At 40.0% G+C, this 17,615-nt stretch overlaps 1 protein-coding gene across 8 annotated transcripts in view; it reads left to right on the forward strand.

Annotated features, from left to right (window-relative positions):
- The window catches only part of DOCK9 (dedicator of cytokinesis 9), a 126,605-nt gene that overhangs the window by 7,093 nt on the left and 101,897 nt on the right, over positions 1-17,615 (forward strand). For 2 of the 8 annotated variants that reach the window (XM_021416220.1, XM_021416233.1), the window contains exon 1: positions 7,526-8,047. The exons of 3 other annotated variants lie outside the window; for them this stretch is intronic. In XM_021416220.1, the coding sequence (XP_021271895.1) occupies positions 7,886-8,047 (162 nt within the window). In that variant the 5' untranslated portion in view covers positions 7,526-7,885. Of the gene's footprint in view, positions 1-7,525; positions 8,048-17,615 lie in introns of those variants that run through there. 3 more of the 8 variants (XM_021416185.1, XM_021416228.1, XM_021416195.1) reach the window with 3 other exon arrangements.

The following is a 17,615-nucleotide window of genomic DNA, read 5'->3' on the forward strand; positions in this document are numbered from 1 at the left end:
GGATGATGTCCTTCTCTCGCACTTTCGTATACTTGTTCTGTAAGATGTTAGATTGCTTTTTAAGGACAAATTAATCTTAGCTCTGCGTCCCAAGGAAGCCAGCAGATTGCAGACCGATTCAGACTGGCGTATGTGGTGGTGTCGGTGTGTATCCAAACCTCAGCTGCAATTCTACTTCCAAGTCACTGGGCCCAGGCCAACCTTTGGTTTGGGGCCTTCTCCAGAGGAAAAAAAAAAACCAACAAAAAACATTCGTATTCCAGGACCAACTGGAATTTCTTTCTGCTCACCATCTGAAGGAAAGGATATCAGGTGTTTTAAGAGGGAAATTTGTTATTCAGCCCCTTGAATATCGTTGTGTCCAAAAAGAGCAGTTCTGGATAATTTTTCTATCAGAGACAATAAGGAGAAGTAAGTCATTTGAGGCTGAGCATCATCTGAAAAGTCTGATTCATACAATTTCTATTGAGAGGTTAAATGTAAAGAAGACCTTGTTACGTACAATACTGTTGATACCAATAGCTCAAGAAATGTGAACTTCATAATTCTGAGAAAACCAAAGAAAAATAGTTTAGATTTTTTTCTTTTTTTCTTTTTTTCTCCCTACTGCCTTGGTAGTACTGTGGAAAATTTTCTTCTTCTGATAATTCTAGGAAAGAATACTAGAAATGAAAAAATATGGCACAAAAACCCAATAAAACTAACTTCCAAAGAGTTCAGGGATGATCGAATTTGTGCATAAACAATGTTACAGTCCCTAGCAGCTGAAATTAAATAGTCCCTTTTGTAGTTTCTTCTATTAAGAAACATATTTATTCACATGGTGGGAGTATTGAGTGACTTGACATAGAATTAACTGAAGAACGAAAATATATTTAAAAAAACCTTAAAGATTTAAGTTTAGTCGCAACAAAGCTGGGAAGGAGTAGTGCTGATTCAGAGCTGCTGAAATACAGGAAGGCCTGTAATATAGAGCCATCATGTAAATAAATAATCCTTAGCTGCTGCTTTGTGTACTTCTGGGTGCTTTTTGATACTGAGCTGTAGCTGTGGACTTCAAAAGAGACAGCGTGGTGACAGATGCTGATCTAGCTTTGGAAATTTGAGGCACAGGCTAAACTGCTTTTACTACATGCAGGTGAATGGGAAGGAGTTGTTTCATTAATCCAGAGTAGTTTATATTTTTACTGCTACAAAGTTAATCCTCCAACAAGGAGTGACTGCATGTTATACTCAGAGTGGGTAATGCTTTCATACTGTTAAGTAGAGAAAGTATTTAAATAGCCATTTACATCAGTGTGGAATGTAATATATTACACTTTGTGTGTCTTCGTAGGTGAAATCATATGTGCAGTTGATTTCAGGGGCCTAGGATTCAATGCATGTAAGTCTGTAGAAATGTAAGTTGTTGTCAGCTTGCACATCCAGAGCCCGTGTCCAGGTGCTTGTGTCAAAATACAAGCTCCAAAGAAAGAGTTAAGTATGTTCAGTGGGAGAGGAAAAGGATAGTTGGTCTCATTTTAACAGATTTGTGAAGAAATTTGAAGTTCAATGGAAATGCTAGCATTGTGGGCTTAAAAAAAAAAAAAAGTAATTAAAAAAGGCTTTGTTTTTGAAGTGTTTGACAGGTACTCACCCAGTTTCCAGTTTGAGGGCATTGCCGGTGCTACTTGATGTTTGCTAGCATTACGTGATGGCTTTTACCTTTGGTGTCTGAAGAAGTTGTATTCCTCACCAGAGCTCTGACACTGACAGAGAATCTGCTTGCCCTTCACTTGATGCCTTTCTAGCCTCCTTTGTAGGCCTGCTTCAAAGTGACTACAGCCAGGCTGTAGGGTTTGCTTCACAAAGAACTGAAGCTTTGTGAAAATAAGGCCGCAAACTGCCTCATCCAGCATCTTTCTCACATGCTCCAGTGCACGTTAAGTGGTGCTTCAGACCTCATTCTGTTAAGCGTATTTGCACCCTCTTGCACTGACTGGCACTAATGCTTTTGCAGTAGGTGGTTTAGCTGAAAGTCGTTGGATGTTTGCCTTTTAGAATGTTCAAGGAGGCTCCACTCTTAGCGTTTGCTAGTCCAAAGGGGATCTTGAGTTCTTGTTGAACCTCGGATTTGAGTCAGTCTAAAAAGAGCATTCAGGTTAATGAAGAGACGACACGCGTCATAATTATTTGGAGGGTGCTATTCTAGTTTCCTTCAAAATTGTCTTGGGAGTTTTGCTTGCCAGGCCTGTTATCACCGTGGTGTTATTTGCCTGGTATCGTGTATGGCCTCAGATGGCCCAAGAACGTTGTTTATGAACTTCTTCCTGGCTGTAGCATACAGCGTGATCCAGAAGGTTTTCCCTTGTGAAATGTGAGGTTTCTAACAGGGGAAAAAAAGAATTCTCACTGTATACAGTCTTAGTGGTAAATTTCAAGGGACAATACTTCCAGCATAGTTTTTGGCACCCAGTGATGTGCTGGAGGGAAGCTTGGAACTTGTTCCTTAATGAACCGGTAACAAAGTAAAGGAGAAAAACCTGAATCTGAATAACCTCTGTAGAGGGAATAAAAGTGTATGTGAGCCCTGAAGTTTCTCATACTATTCCCAGAACACAGTATGATTGCTCAGAAACTGGGCTTTAACTATTTTTTTCTAGTCTGTTGTACTTTTGACTGTATTTTAGCATGGTTTCATCAGTATTTCTGAAAATAATATCATTAGTGACGTGTTCTGCACTTAATAATGAAAAGCGTACGTTGTGGCTATCGTGTCAGTTGTTTTAAGAGCCCAGAGTAAAAATGTCACCTTCAGAAAGCTGGAAGTTTTTTAACCACTAGATGGAGTCATGTGAGCATATTTCATACCGGAATCCTATGGTATGGTTTGAAACACGAAACAGTTAAAAGAGCTACAGGTGTCTTATGTCTCATGCTTACTAATGGAAGTTCATTTGCTCAGTCTAGTTTGACGTGAGCAACTTCCTGAAGTTCTCTGGGTTATTCTTGGTATGACTGTCCTCAAGATAGACTTGAGTTAAGCTTGAACTTAAGGTGTGTGCCTTATTGGTTACTCCCCGTGCTCGCTTGTGGATGAGAGTGTGTTATTACATGTGTAGGATGGACTTGTGAGAAGGCTGACCTTTCTGCAGCACTCACTTATGCAATGGGAAGTACCAGCTAGGGCATTTAGTATTTTGTAACTAGTGGGGTTTTAAATGTGTGTATCTCTCCATCAGCACATACGTGGTACTGTGTATGCACGATTAAAATCTCTGAATTAGCATTCCATGGGTTGCATCATTTAGGCCTCCTTCCCACTTGCCTACGTGTTGGGAAAAAAAAAAAAAAAAGGTGTTAACAGATATAAACATTCTGTTGTTTGTAGGTGAAAAATAAACTTATGTTATTAGCCGGCTCTGACAAGCTTCCGTGGCTAATGCTCCAGTCTTCATAAGCCTTATTTTTGACTCTTTGACGTATTATATGGGCGATAAACTTGCTTCTGATCTTCAGCCTGGTGATATAGTTAGTGTTTTAATGTTACAGTAGCTTTTTCATTTCTGTTTGATGTGTATCTCTTCTTAGGGCCTTGCTGAGTGTGCGGATTCTCATTCAAAATTACATGCTATTGTCGAGATTATCTCCTGGGCTAAGCATAACTGGCTTTCTTCTAAGTACAGAATTCTCTTGGCTCTTTTCTCTGTTTCAGTGGTTAGTGTGTGGCTACCTGATGCAGTGCCAAAGAATCATGCGAGGGCACAGGCTGAAGGACAAATACGAGTTACTCGGTCCAATTCCCTGCTCAAAGTAGGTCTGCTTGCTTAGAGACTATGCCAGTCTAGTTTTACTCTCCACAGATGGGGAGATTGGTCAAATACTGAAATTAAACACTCTTATGGTTCAAAATATATATACACTTCAAAAACTCCTTGTATATAAATTAAATATTCCATGAATTATCTCTTGCCCTGTGCCTGCCATCAAGAAGAGCCTGGCTCCGTCCTCTCTTAACCTTCCTGTTAGGTGGTTGTGGATAGTGATAAGATCTCCTCTGAGCATTTGCTTCAGGCTGAATTATCCAAGGTCTCAGCAGTTCTTATATCAGGAACTAAAACCTGAATTTTCTTCTCCTCTAGAAACATACCGGTAAATAGGAACTGTTGTATCTTCTTCTCCCTCTTGCAGGGCTCATGGATTTCGAACCCTCGTGGAGGGTTCTTTCCTGCGGCTTTATCAGACAAAAGCCAGTCCCTTGGTCTGGATGTACTACTGTCTGGTTGTTAAGGCACACCAAAGGCACACCACAACCAGTGTTTGCTTTAAGCCTTCTGGGCTGAGGCGGCTTTGGGCCCGCATCTCTAGCGTTCTGAGCTGATGCACAGACAGCTGCCAGATGGAAGGAAGGTAGCGCTCCACCTACAGATGCTCTCAGGCTTTGTGGAAAGCTGAATTCAGTCAGTATGTGTTAAAATTGCTTAGGAACCAGATGTTCGCTCTTGTCAAGATGGCATCGGTTTGGGTATGTTAAGTGTCGAGGACAATTTCTTAGGTAAAATTCAAAGTACTTTGAATGTCTTAAAGGATTAAGCGTATTTTTGTGCCTTAAATGTGTAGATGCTTAAATCCTGACTGAATTACATCCTCTTGCAGATATGGCCTTGTGTCTTTATGAAATACTTTCCTGTAATGGTGGCACGTCTGAAGACGGGACGTCTGTGTTGTTTTGTGGTAACATACTTGACTAGAAGCTCTCCTTAGTTTGACTTCTGTCTAGTTGCATCTAATAAACTCTTGTTACTGAGAGTTTTACAAGATGATTTTAAATCAATTCAGGTAGCTTTTCCCTAAAGACTTCTGTCTTTGTAGGTGCTAACCAGTGTCCAACTGAAACTCGCAAGCATTGGTTAAAATGGCCTGATTTCTGCCACATGTTTACTTTGTACCTATGAGATTCTGCTTGCTGGAACTCAATTGGTTGTAGTAGGGCTGCTTAATATTCTGAAGCCCTCCAGTGCTGTAGTGAAAAGTGATCATTACGCATTTACTATAATAAGAGGAGGGATGGGTGGTTAGGCTCTTAAAGTAATTGTTGAACCTCTTTTAAGCAGTTCCCAACAATTATTTTGGAGGGCAGCTAGAGCTTCTGTATTACCTGCCCATGTCTTAGAAGGACATGTCCTTCTGAAGAACCGACTCGAAGCAGCTATTTCATCTTTTTAACTTCAGGAATCTTGTAGCGCAGTCAGTACTGGTTCAGTACACTACATACCAAGGATGTTGCATCCCATATTCCTAGACTAGATTGCCTGGTTTATGTAATTGCAGTATCTGCTAACTTGAATAACTCTGAACATCTGCATGCAGACGTTTTTTTCACAAAGAGAGGTGCCATTAGTGATGTCTTCTCTCCACAACCCTCCTTTCCTCCTCTCCTTAGGGAGAAAGACCTTCTCATAAAGCAGGGTCAGCTAAAGACAGTTTGCAGTGTCTAGCTTGCTGTTCATATAATGTACAATGCAGTCTCGTTCATATGTTTTTTTTTTGTTTTGTTTACTTTTTAACCATTGGATTAAAATTTTTAGCTACCTCAGGCTGTCCCTTAGCTCTCTTCTCTTGGTAGAGAAAATTCTGTCACACCTTCACAAGAATCTTTCCATCGTCCTGGTTTCACTTTGAGATGTAATTCTGTTGATGGATAATATTACAGTTGTGTCACATTTCTGTCTGCATGTTCACTGCTTTGTGCAGTGCAGGGTGCTCATCACAACTGCAGGAATTTCTGCTCTAAAGAGAGGAATCTCCACTTTGTTCCAGAATAGTGTCATAGGAAAAAGTCAGCTTGTTGGCATTCTGTTTCACATATTCAGATTTCTCACAGTATTAATATTTGAGCACTTGGTCAAGCTCTTCTTCTCTCTGGATTCTTCCCACCCCTTATGACCTTATATTTATCTCCCTTTCGGGCTCAATTTGGAATGCTTTTTATGTCATTGTTATCACCACTGTATTGATTCAGTTGCCTTTTCTAAAGTACTGTAGGAACATGATGCTAAATTTATTCAAGATGCAGTCAGAATTAAATTTGCTCTTTATCAGTTTTGAATTAGAACACCTCCCGAGGCCACTTCCAACCTGAATCATTCTGTGATTGTATCATCTTGTTTGTCTTCCTCAATGAACCCTCTTTGTGTGTTTCCACATCCTACGTGGTGCTTTAAAAGTAAGGCCTTTTTCTCAGCGTTTGAAAGAACTGTCTAATGCACAGTAAGCTGTTGGAAAATGAGTAGAATTTGTGCCAAATACTTCATCCTCCCCTTCTTTTTCCTCCACCCAAAACTATTCCTCATTAACAACACTGCCATAACACAGTTTATATATCATACAATGTGTGGAACATGGTAACAACTGCCCTGGAGAATATGGGACTGGAAGGAACTGCTTGGACTGCTGTCAAGTATTGATTTTTTTTTTTCCTTTTTAATCAATGTTTTTGCATATTATTAAACTGTATTTAAGTTAGAAATGTAATCCTGAAATGTGTTAACTAGCCAGATGTTAGGGGGAAAAATGCTAGTGAATCTTAAATATTTCTTCTGAATCACTCATTATGGCATTTCCCTAAGTTAGTTTGTACGGGGGCAAATGTGTAGTTGACGTCACTGATCTGTTTTTCCCCTCCCTTCATGCTTCCCTTAAGTTCCTTTCATTAAGAGTTCCTTAAGCACGCTGCAGCAATTTGGAGTTCCTAAATTCAGTCTTTCATCCAGTTTTACCATTTGGTGAGTAAATAACATCTTAGTGCTTCCCGTGGTGGGTCATTTTGGCAGAAATATAACACTAATCTGCGATCTCTGACAGAGGGATGCTGTCATGGTGTGATTTGGGGCAGTTATTCCTACTTATAGAAGTTCTAAGCTGTATATAACGGCTTTAAATATAATTATTTCTACAAAAGAAGGTTTTTCAAAAATTTGACAATTCGCTATAAAACTAAGAAATGGCTATATTTTAAATTTCATATGTACATACATTTAAGAGGTGGATGTTGGTCTGAACTAGATAGGCAAATAGTCATTAAAAATAGTAAAAGAGAGCACAGCTAACTATTTGCTATCCGTGACTTCATAAAGTCAGTTCTGGCAGATGCAAACTTCCTACTCCAAGTGGTTCCTCTCACGTGTGAGGGAGAAAAGAAGAAATAACAGCAGTTGTCAACATCCAGCTCCCTTGTGGTTTGCCTGAACTGAGAACGGCATGCTGATAATGCATAGGTTGGATTGAAGGGTTTTATTTTTCACTAGCAGCAGTAACTTAATGATCTCTCTTCATTTCTGAGTCCCTGCATTTGACATTTCTGCTTTTAAACATTGAAAAGCACAAATAGGTCAAGGAAAGAAATGTTTGCTAGTACGAACTCTGTGCTAGGCATTCTGGGAGAGTGCTTTCTTGCAGCAGATGAGGATTCTTTGTGGCTGGCAGCAGAAACTGCAGCAGTATCTTTGCAGTTTCCTTTCATCTTTGATTATGTTCTGAGGATCTTTGAAATCTAGGAGCTGTTTCCCAGACCCTCTGGAATATCTTTTCGTCTCTCTTGTGGAGTACAGCACACGCTGAAAGCCTCTTATCTTCTTCAGCTGAGGTATCCTTTGCTTTTCATCACCCTCTGATTTTTGTCTTCGGCGGCTGGATTTTTGGCAGTGTTTGGCTTAAACAAACAGGATTACATTTCAGTAGCTGATGATTTCTAGTTGAGGAACGTACTGAATGTCGGACATAATGAAGATTGTGCAAAGAAATTTTTCTGTGAAGCCCAGGAAAATTACCCGAGCTGAGCAGAGGAAGACGACATTCTGCAAATGCAATCAGGGCTGCTAGAAATGCAAAATTCACCGGATTTGGAATGGGTTGCACTACAAGTGTGGTTCTGTTTAAAGGCATCCGAACGGTTTTTGAGAGAAACTGTGGTTATATTTGCAAGCAGCAAGGAGAAAACAATGCCCTTGAATATACAGCATTCAGCTTGCCAGATGAAGATTCAGGAATATTGATTCATTCATCGCTGGTAAATACAAACTTGTTTCAATAATAATTTTATCTGCTAACTGAAAGCTAAATTAAAAACAGGATTCTGTGCTTATTTAATGTCTACTGTGTAGATACACAGACTCGGTATGCTTTGCCTTGATAGTGTAGCATGCTAGTGCATGTATGTGACATGTAATACACGTGTGCGTGCAGCTGTAACATCAAAGCTTAGGCTTCCTACTTATATCATTTAGATTTGTGGTAATAGTGTGAAGAACTTGCTCTCTGTAAACAGGATTGGTACAAAAGATCGTATGTTAAATCTTTCTTAACGTGCTCTTGGAACATATTTGGCACTTCAGACGGAGCACAGATGATTGCATTATTTGGAAAAACTAAGGAATGCATTGCTGGGAAAATGGTAACCCAGGATTTAAGGCTTATTTTTTCAGATGCATTTGAATAATTCTTCTCACTGAAAACGCTCTGTTTCTATTTAAGTTACTGGAATGTGTACAGGAGCATTCTAGAAAGAAAAAAATGGTTAAAGGAAGCAGTAACTGTTTGCTGAACCTTCTTTGTTTTCAGAGGCTTTTTTTAGGTGTTGCTCGATGCAAGGAAAACCTGCTTTAAAGTGAGACTATCCTCCTTGTACCCCCCAGGTTAATGACGCATATGTGCGTCAGATATATTACATTTAGGCTTGAGGGGGTGGAATTGCAATAGCTAACGAGCACTGCTTGCTTCAGAATCGGATGAATTAAGGAATTAAATATTTATTTTAAATAATTTTAGGTCGCTTGTTAACTGCTGTCTCACCGACGAGGTAGCTGGAATAAGAGGGGTGTGGTACCTTGAAATTTTGACAAGCTTGTAGTGCCTGCTGGCGTACCCACACTGTGCAATTGCAGTTACGGAAAGCTTTCACAAATAGCATAAAGCTGTTGCCTTTATGCTCATCAGCTTCATTCTTGTTGAACTCAAAGATGAGAAAAAAGGGGTGTGTGTGTGTGTGTGTATACATATATGCAAGTAAAATTTCAGGAAAGAATACATGTATGTACAGAGGTGCATATAAATCTATGTATACACACACGTGTATGTGCCATATATACGTGTATTTATGTGTATGCATTTATATATGTACACACATTACTTCATTTCCAGGAGTGAACTTGAACTGTCTTTGGATGCTTAAAATAACTGACAGTATGTGGAGTTTCATGGTAGTATTGCTTTTCATAAATTCTTAATAATTTTTGCTATTAAAAATAAAATGGCTTCCTCTAGGTATTAGAAGCCTCTTTATGCTGTTAGACATTTTAAAGTTGGCCTCATACAGATGCTTGTTAGACACTTGTTAAGCTCTGGACAATGACTACTTCTAATAACTTTTGCAGTTCTTTGAATTTGGGACCCAGCGCCTTTACTGGCCTTCCATTATACAAATAGTTAGATGAGAAATAAATACTTCTAGAATATAATATAGACTGTGGTAGTTTGGAAATTGGAGTGAAAAATTATTTATATAACTTTTTTGTTTTTTTTCTTCTTTATCTTTGTTTCATGTGCTATTTTTTTCCAGGCTTAATTTCTCTTTAATTTGGGCCTGCAGTTCTGGTTTGCAGAGCAGTGAGATTAACACAAAATATCACAGAATCACAGAATTGTAGGGGCTGGAAGGGACCTCTACAGATCATGGAGTCCAGCCCCCTGCCAAAGCAGGCTCCCTAGACCAGGTTGCACAGGTAGACGTCCAGGTGGGTCTTGAACATCTCCGGAGAAGGAGACTCCACAACCTCCCTGGGCAGCCTGTTCCAGTGCTCTGTCACCCACATTGTGAAGAAGTTCTTGTGCACATTGGTGCGGAACTTCCTATGCTTCAGTTTGTGGCCATTTCCCCTTGTCCTGTTGCTGCACACCACTGAAAAGAGCCTGGCCTTGTCCCTTTGCCTCCCACGCCTTAGATATTTACAAACATTGATCAGATCCCCTCTGAGTCTTCTCTTTTCAAGGCTGAGCAGACACAGGTTGCTCAGCTTTTCCTCATAAGAGAGGTGCTCCAGCCCCTTTATCATCTTTGTGGCCATTTGCTGGGCTCTTTCCAGGAGATCCCTGTCTTTTTTTGTACCAGGGAGCCCAGAGCTGGACAGAGTACTCCAGGTGAGGCCTGACCAGGTCTTCCAAGTACAACTAAAGTTCCAGATGTGTTAACTGGGCCTTTTTCTACTCCCAAAGTTGCAAATGCTTTTAAGTAACATAACTCGGGTCTATTTTTGATGTTGCTTATTTGTTTATATTTTCCATATAAATATTTATATTTGTATGGCTTTGTCACCTTGGTTTAGCTGAAAGTAGCGAGTGAAGATAAATTTCTTCCCAGAATAAATAATTGAAGGGTGTGTATAGAAGATTACATGGAACTGAGGGGTCAGAATGACTTCCTGCTCATTGTACTGGATTACTGTAGTCCATTAAAGCAAAAGGTAAGAGTTCACAAGAAAAAATCTGGCACTTCATTGAAAGGTCGCAGTCTTGCCAGTCACAGCTGACCCTGCCTGTGGCTTTTGGTGAGTCAGGCTGGGAACAGTTGCTCCTGATTTACTCCTGAAGAGTGGAAAGCAGGAAAGATACTGCCATCTTGGCTATAGTGACAAGTTATTTTACAAAGCCCATCTAAGTGTATACAAATAATTCTAAATACTTTTTTTTTTTTTACGCTTTGCTGTTAGAACCTGATTTTGCCATTTCCTCCTCCTCTAAAGACTGGTTTTCAGCAGTAGAAAAGACCTTGCTTCTCCCTAAGAAGCCATTCAGGGAGATGAAGACTTGAGGAATGCACTTCCTCAGGAGGGAAGCTGCATGGTCGATATGGAAAGAGAATGACAGCATGTGTCACCTTCCTGTGTTTTCCTTCACCGTGGTGTTTGTTGCAACAGATGCATGTGTGGGTGTATGACTTCACCTATTTATTTGTTTGTGCTGTAGCATGCATTACAGCTGCAATTTATTAACTGCCTTTTTGGCTCTTCCTGCTATCTGCTCTGTTTAGCTATTTTGGATCAAACATCTCCTGATACACAGCTCTTGTCAAAAAGCCAGTGAATTTCAGGGAGTTCTGTACTGTAGCTACACGCTGACTCTCTTGCAAAACCACTATTGAAAATCTGTGAAAATTTCCTGTGAACAGAAAGTGCTCAGGAGGTAGTTCTCCTGGGAGGAAAAAGCTCCTATCCTGTCAAGAAACAAGGAGGCAGCAGTAGTTGATTTAGTGTATGCTATGTGACTTTTTTTCCTATTTAACTTGTAATCCAGAGGTCAGGAAGCTGTATCAAGTCATATTAAATCTAATTAAAATTTTATCTTAAGCAGGTGTGCTCTTTTGATTGCTTGAAGGAAATCAAAGATAAAACGAAGGCTGGGTGAGGATGTCCTTGGAAATATAGTTTTTTTTAATCCATCTGAGATTATTTGACCCTGCAATGAAAATGCTGTTTCATATCGTTCATATAGCAACACCTCTAGCTTGTCACATACGCTTTTATCTTATTCTACATCAGAGTTTACAGGATCTCATATGATCTCTATGTTCATTTGGGTATAAATCAATGCTTTTGTAAGGTAATAAATTTAGTTTGGGATGATGCCACTTTTAACAATAAAATTAATGAAACTATATTTTCTTCAAATGTCCTCCCAGGGCATATTTATTTTCTGTAAATTTTGAGAAAATACTCTAATTTGCTTAATTTTATTGGAAGTTGAAGGACGTGAAGCTTAGAGGGAATGGCTGAGGGAATTGTGACTGCTGAGTCTGGAGAAGAGGAAGCTGAGGAGAGACCTCATTGCTCCCTAGAGCTACCTGGAAGGAAGTTGCAGCCAGGAGGAGGTCGGGCCCTTTTCTCAGGTGACAAGGCACAAGGAAATGGCTTCAACTTGCGTCAGAGGAGGGTTAGGTTGAATATCAGGAAGAATTTCTTCATGGAGAGGTGTCAAGCACTGGAAGAGGCTGCCCAAGAAAAAGTGGTGGGGTCACCATCCCTGGAAGCATTCAAGAAACGCGTGGATGTGGCATTAAGGGATGTAGCTTAGTGATGGGACTCAGTGGGTCAGGCTGATAGTTGGACTTGATCATTTTGAAGGCCTTTTCCAGTGTAAAAATGATTCTATGGAAATCAATTAAAACAAATATATAATTTCTGTGATTTTTGTCTAATTTCAAAATTGCAGTATTTAGCTTTGGTTTGGACTTTTTTTTAGTCCATTCTCAGCGTGATATTACGTGTTATTTCTGATGTGTTGTAGTGTCTTGAAGTTAGGAGGGTTTAATTTTTTTAATGGCCTTTTTTCTTATACTCAGATTGTATTTGATTTGCAATCGTAGTATGACCAACGAATATCTAGGAGGGAAATCTTATTCTACTGTTTAGGGCCTAAACAACTGTTTACAATGGTAGATAAAGATGAAGAATGAGCATGGGGGTATGGTGATGTGGGTATAAGAAAACCAACAAGAATTGTAAGTTGTTTTGCTAATAAGCTATTGACACATTGAGTAAATGAAGAGGGGTAGGTGGCTGTGCTGGTAAGGCCAGTGGAGAAGACAAAAACTTCCGAAGTGACACAGGCTGAGCTGATGAACAGTAATTTTCTTTTATATGTCTGAAAGTTGCAGAAAGGAACTCTATTTATGCTTGAAATGTTTTTTACTGAGTTTGCTTTCCATGTCATACTCAACACTGCTGTTTCTCCCATGAAATTTTATAAGATTTATAGTTAAAGCTATTTAGTAACTCGAGTGTGTGCAAGATGTGGCCTAATAATTGAAATAGTTTTTTAATTTTATTAAACCTGATGTGGAAAAAACCTTAATTTGAATAATGGTTACTTAATTTGTGCTCACAAAATTTCCAAGAAGAAATGCAGGACACTTTGAAATAGTATATGTCCAGCTTTGAAAAGCATAGATGTAGCTATTTTCTGGAAACAGAACCAGCAACCTCCTGCTATAGTAACTGCAGTTTCTTAGTTCATATAACCTGTTGACTTTACAGCAACATCATCATTAGGCGTTATTGAATTTTTGTGTGGCTGCAGTTTCTGTGCTGCTCATGAGTCATTTTGTTCATAATGAAATGGGACATCTTTGAAGTATACCAAAGTCTGCATGTTGGAAGATTGATTAATGACAGCAGAAAGCTGTGTCATTCTGGAAATAATCTCCGCAGTAGTCATTTCATTTGGAAATATCTTGATTTCAGAATAAGATTAAATTACTTGATTTTCAGAAGTGATTGTTTTCTTAATTTAACATACAGTGTGCTTATAAGGTTCATTACTAAAAGGCCCTATGTCCTTGCTGTCTGACTTAGCAAATTAGTATCAACTTGTTTGTTTAGAGTGGAGAAGGCCAGTAGAAACTAGGTAGAAATGCAAAAAAGAGAAGGTTCTAGGGAAGCAAGTCTGAGTGAGTGGATTTTTTTGTTGTGTTGTTTCTTTTTTTCCTCTTTTTTTTTTTTGTGCTTAAATAGCTTATGTGGCAATTCCCTTGTGGTGTGCAGGTAATTTGTGTGACTTACTCTGTTAGGCTGCTGTCATATCATGCTTAAGCTTGCAATTGTATTAAAATTAGCTTTTATCCATCAGCACCCAGAGCTCATTAGACCTCTTAATAGGGAAGGAACAGACCCTGTCGGATTACATCTTCACTGTTCCACAGCTTTTCTTATGTCCCTTGTATGAGAACACTTTTTAGTCTCCTTTCATCTTTCTGCTTTGGGTAATGAAAATCTAGTATTTTATGTGTTGACATGTAGTTTTGGCTATATTTCCTGATGGATCTTGGAGAATTTTCAGGTTGTTTTTTTTCCAGCCTTTCTTTAGACTCTCTTAAGAAGAATACTTGCATGTCCAAATGTAGTATCACTCTAACCTTTCAGGAAGAAAAATAAGAGAACAAATTCACCAAACACATAGTTCCTGAAACAAATGAAAGTCTTTGAAAGATGGCTGTGAGAAGTTCATTAGGCATAGGTTGGCCAGCACTCTGTGTACTGGCGTGCAAAAGAGAAGCTTAAACACTGTATACTCAGGGAAAATTATTTAAGACTGAGGGTGAAATCTAGGGATAGTTGTTCAAAGTCTATGTACGTAAGTCATTGTTCGTCCATAACAAGATAAGCTGAACTAGCAGAAAAAAGCATCCGGGCAGGAAAAATGACATTAAGTTGAATCCAGGTAGAAAATAGGTTTGCTTTGAAAGCAGCATCAGGGGATCTTGGGAGAGCTGAAAATCCTGCTTTTAAAGGAGGAGTTAAACAAATAAACTCCACAAAAGCTGTAAAGTATGAGTGTCAAACCTTTTGGCTGCCTGAGTTCCACTGAGTGAATAGGAATTGTCTTGGTCCACAAATAAAATAGATATCATAGAACCATAGAATCGTAGAATGGCTTGGGTTGAAAAGGACCTCAAAGATCATTGAGTCTCAACCCCCCTGCTAAGTGCAGGGTTGCCAACCACTAGACCAGGCTGCCCAGAGCCACATCCAGCCTGGCCTTGAATGCCTCCAGGGACGGGGCATCCACCTGTTCCAGTGCGTCACCACCCTCTGTGTGAAAAACTTCCTCCGAATATATATATAGTTAATATATACAAGTAACAAAACATTTAAAAAAAATATTTTTAGTTAAAACAGAAGAGGGCAACAAAACCATAAAACTAGTGGGATATTTGACCTTGTTTTTGTGAAACTAGCGAACGTGTTAACTTACTTTATGAAATAACAGAAGCCCAAGTTTAATAATTCAATAAGAAGGCTCACACGGCTGCTTAATAACAAAAAAGATGTCTTCACAGGCACACACATGTAGGTAGGTTGAAATATTATTGACAGTGACTATGTTTTACTTGCCAAGAGGCACAAGCACATGGAACATGTAATACACACCAACTGCAGTTCAACTGAGTGTGTATGGTGTGAGAGACAGTACTGCATTGGACTCTTCCCCTCTGCAGCATTCTTTTGTCACTTATGCGGTCTGCACCCAAGCTATGTGCTAGTGACTTGTGAAAAATATTGCTAAGAATCACATAATAATGTTACAAGTTTACATTCTTGTGGGGCCACGTGACTCTCTGCCTAGGGCCATGTGTGGCCTGCAGGCCATAGGGTAGGCACGTATGCTTTAAAGCTTTATTTGAACTTGAGGAATGGGAATAAGACTTCTGCAGTGGAGACAATTTTGTTTCCAAAATTAGAGTCTAGAGCAAGTGAACACTGAAAAGGAGTTGACTTTTCTGTTTGTTGTTGTTGTTTCAACCAATTAGTACTACCGTGTGCTTTAGGAACAGCCTGAAATATGCATTTCAGTCATCTGCAGATGCAGGTGTCCTCCTCTGGCGTGAAATTAAATGTGTTTACAGTAAAGCTGGGAGCAAGCTGCTAGCTTTTGCAATGTTCTTCTTTCTTAGAAATCTACTATTTGAAGATTAGTATTATGGAGGGGGAGGACCACTACTGTTCCTCAGGATTGCTTGGCACAGAGTTGCTTCTGTTTGGGAGATGCTCTGACTTAGGTTTTTGACTTGCATATGTCTTCGATCTAGTGTCTGTACTGTCCCATTAGTTCCTGATAATTGCAAGGTGCTGTCCAAGGAGGAAAAGAGCCATCCTTAATCAAATAGCGTTCTCACTGCCAGTCTCCCTGACTATATGGAGATAGAATCATAGAGTAGAATAATTGAATCGTAAAATCCTTAGAGTTGGAAGGGACCTTTAAAGGCCATCTAGTCCAACTCCCCTGCAATGAACAGCGACATGTACAGTTAGATCAGGTTGCCCAGGGTCTGATCCAGCCTTGCCTTGAACGTCTCCAGGGACAGGGCATCCACCACATCTCTGTGCAACCTGTTCCAATTCCTCACCACCCTCACTGTGAAATACTTTTTCCTTATATCCAACCTTAATCTACCCCCTTCTAAGCTTTAAGCCATTTCCCCTTGTTCTATCACCACAGACCCTGCTAAAGGGTGTGCCCCCTTCTTTCCTGTAACTCCTCTTTAGATACTGAAAGGCCACTATCAGGTCACCTCACAGCCTTCTCGTCTCCTGACTGAACAGCCCCAACTCTGTCCTCATAGGAGACGTGTTCCATCCCTTGGGATGGACACCACTCGTCACTGATCTCCATCCAGACATTGAGCCATTGGCCACCACTCTCTGGATTCGATCCTGCAGTCAGTTCATTGTCCATCGAACAGTCCACCCATCAAATCCATATCTCTCCAGTTTGGGGAGAAGGATGTTGTGGGGTACTGTGTCAGAGTAGGTGACATCAGTGGCTCTTCACTTGTCCATTAATGCAGTGACACCATCATAAAGGCCACTAGGTTAGTTAGGCAGGATTTGCCCTTGGTGAAGCCATGCTGGTTCTCCCAAATCACTTCCCTGCCTTCCGTATTCCTTAGCATAGCTTCCAGGAGGATCTGCTCTTTGATGTTTTCTGGCACAGAGGTGAGACTGGCAGGTTGGTAGTCCCTGGGATCATTGTTTTTACCCTTCTTAAAAATGGGTGTGATGTTGCTTTTTTTTTTCATGTCACCAGGGACTTTTCAAATAGCACCGAGAGTGGCTTGGCAACTACGTTAGCTAATTCCTTCTGGACTCTGGGATGCGTCTCATCAGGACCCATGGACCTGTGGTTGCTTAGGTTCCTCAGGTGGTCACAAACCTGATCTTTGCTTACAGTGGGAGGGATGTAGCTCCCCCAGTCCCCTCCTACCAAACCAAACATTTGAGGGCTATGTGGTGAACAGTTATCAGAGAAGACAGAGGCAAAAAAGTTAAGTACTTCACCCTTTTCCTTGTCTATTGTTACCATCTTGCCTGTGTCACTCACTAGGGGGACGGATGTGCCCTAGTGGACTTTCCTTCTCTGCTTGAGGTACCTGCAGGAGCCTTTCTTGTTCTAGGCATTCCTTGCCAAGTTTAGTTCAGGCTGGGCCTTGGCTTTGCTGACCCCATCCCTACACAGCCTAGCGGCTTCCTTAAACTTTTCCCACAGTACCTGTCCCTGTTGTCCACTGCCTGTGCATTTTCTTCTCACTCTTCAGTTTGACCGGCAGGTCCTGGTTCAGCCATGCCAGCCTTTAGCTGAACAGTAGTTAAATACTTCAGCATTGTTGTGGTTTTAGACAGGATAGAAGACTTCAAGTTTAAATTATACTGATTATTTGATTTTCTGTGGGATCATAAGAAACAATCAAGTTTTCCCTGAAAACAGAAGGATCTCTGCGAAGATGACATAAAATGAATCTGCCACCAGTGAATCAAGCAAGTGCACCTTAAATTGATACTTCATAGACTATTAATAGCGTGCAAAAGTACAACATAAACAAGACTTTCATTAATAAAACTTACTTCTGATAGAGACCAGCATCTTTGTTCTGTCAAAGCTATGTGAATGTCTTCCTGAAAATAATGTATTGAGAGTAACTTTGACTGTAATCTAAAATTTGAGATTTGTGTGATTCATCTTGATATACAGATGCTTCTCCAAAAAGGAATTGGAAAGATTCTGATTCTACTCGTTCCAGAATGGGCTTA

This window comes from Numida meleagris, chromosome 1, assembly GCF_002078875.1.
Source record: "Numida meleagris isolate 19003 breed g44 Domestic line chromosome 1, NumMel1.0, whole genome shotgun sequence".
Classification (NCBI taxonomy): Eukaryota; Metazoa; Chordata; class Aves; order Galliformes; family Numididae; genus Numida; species Numida meleagris.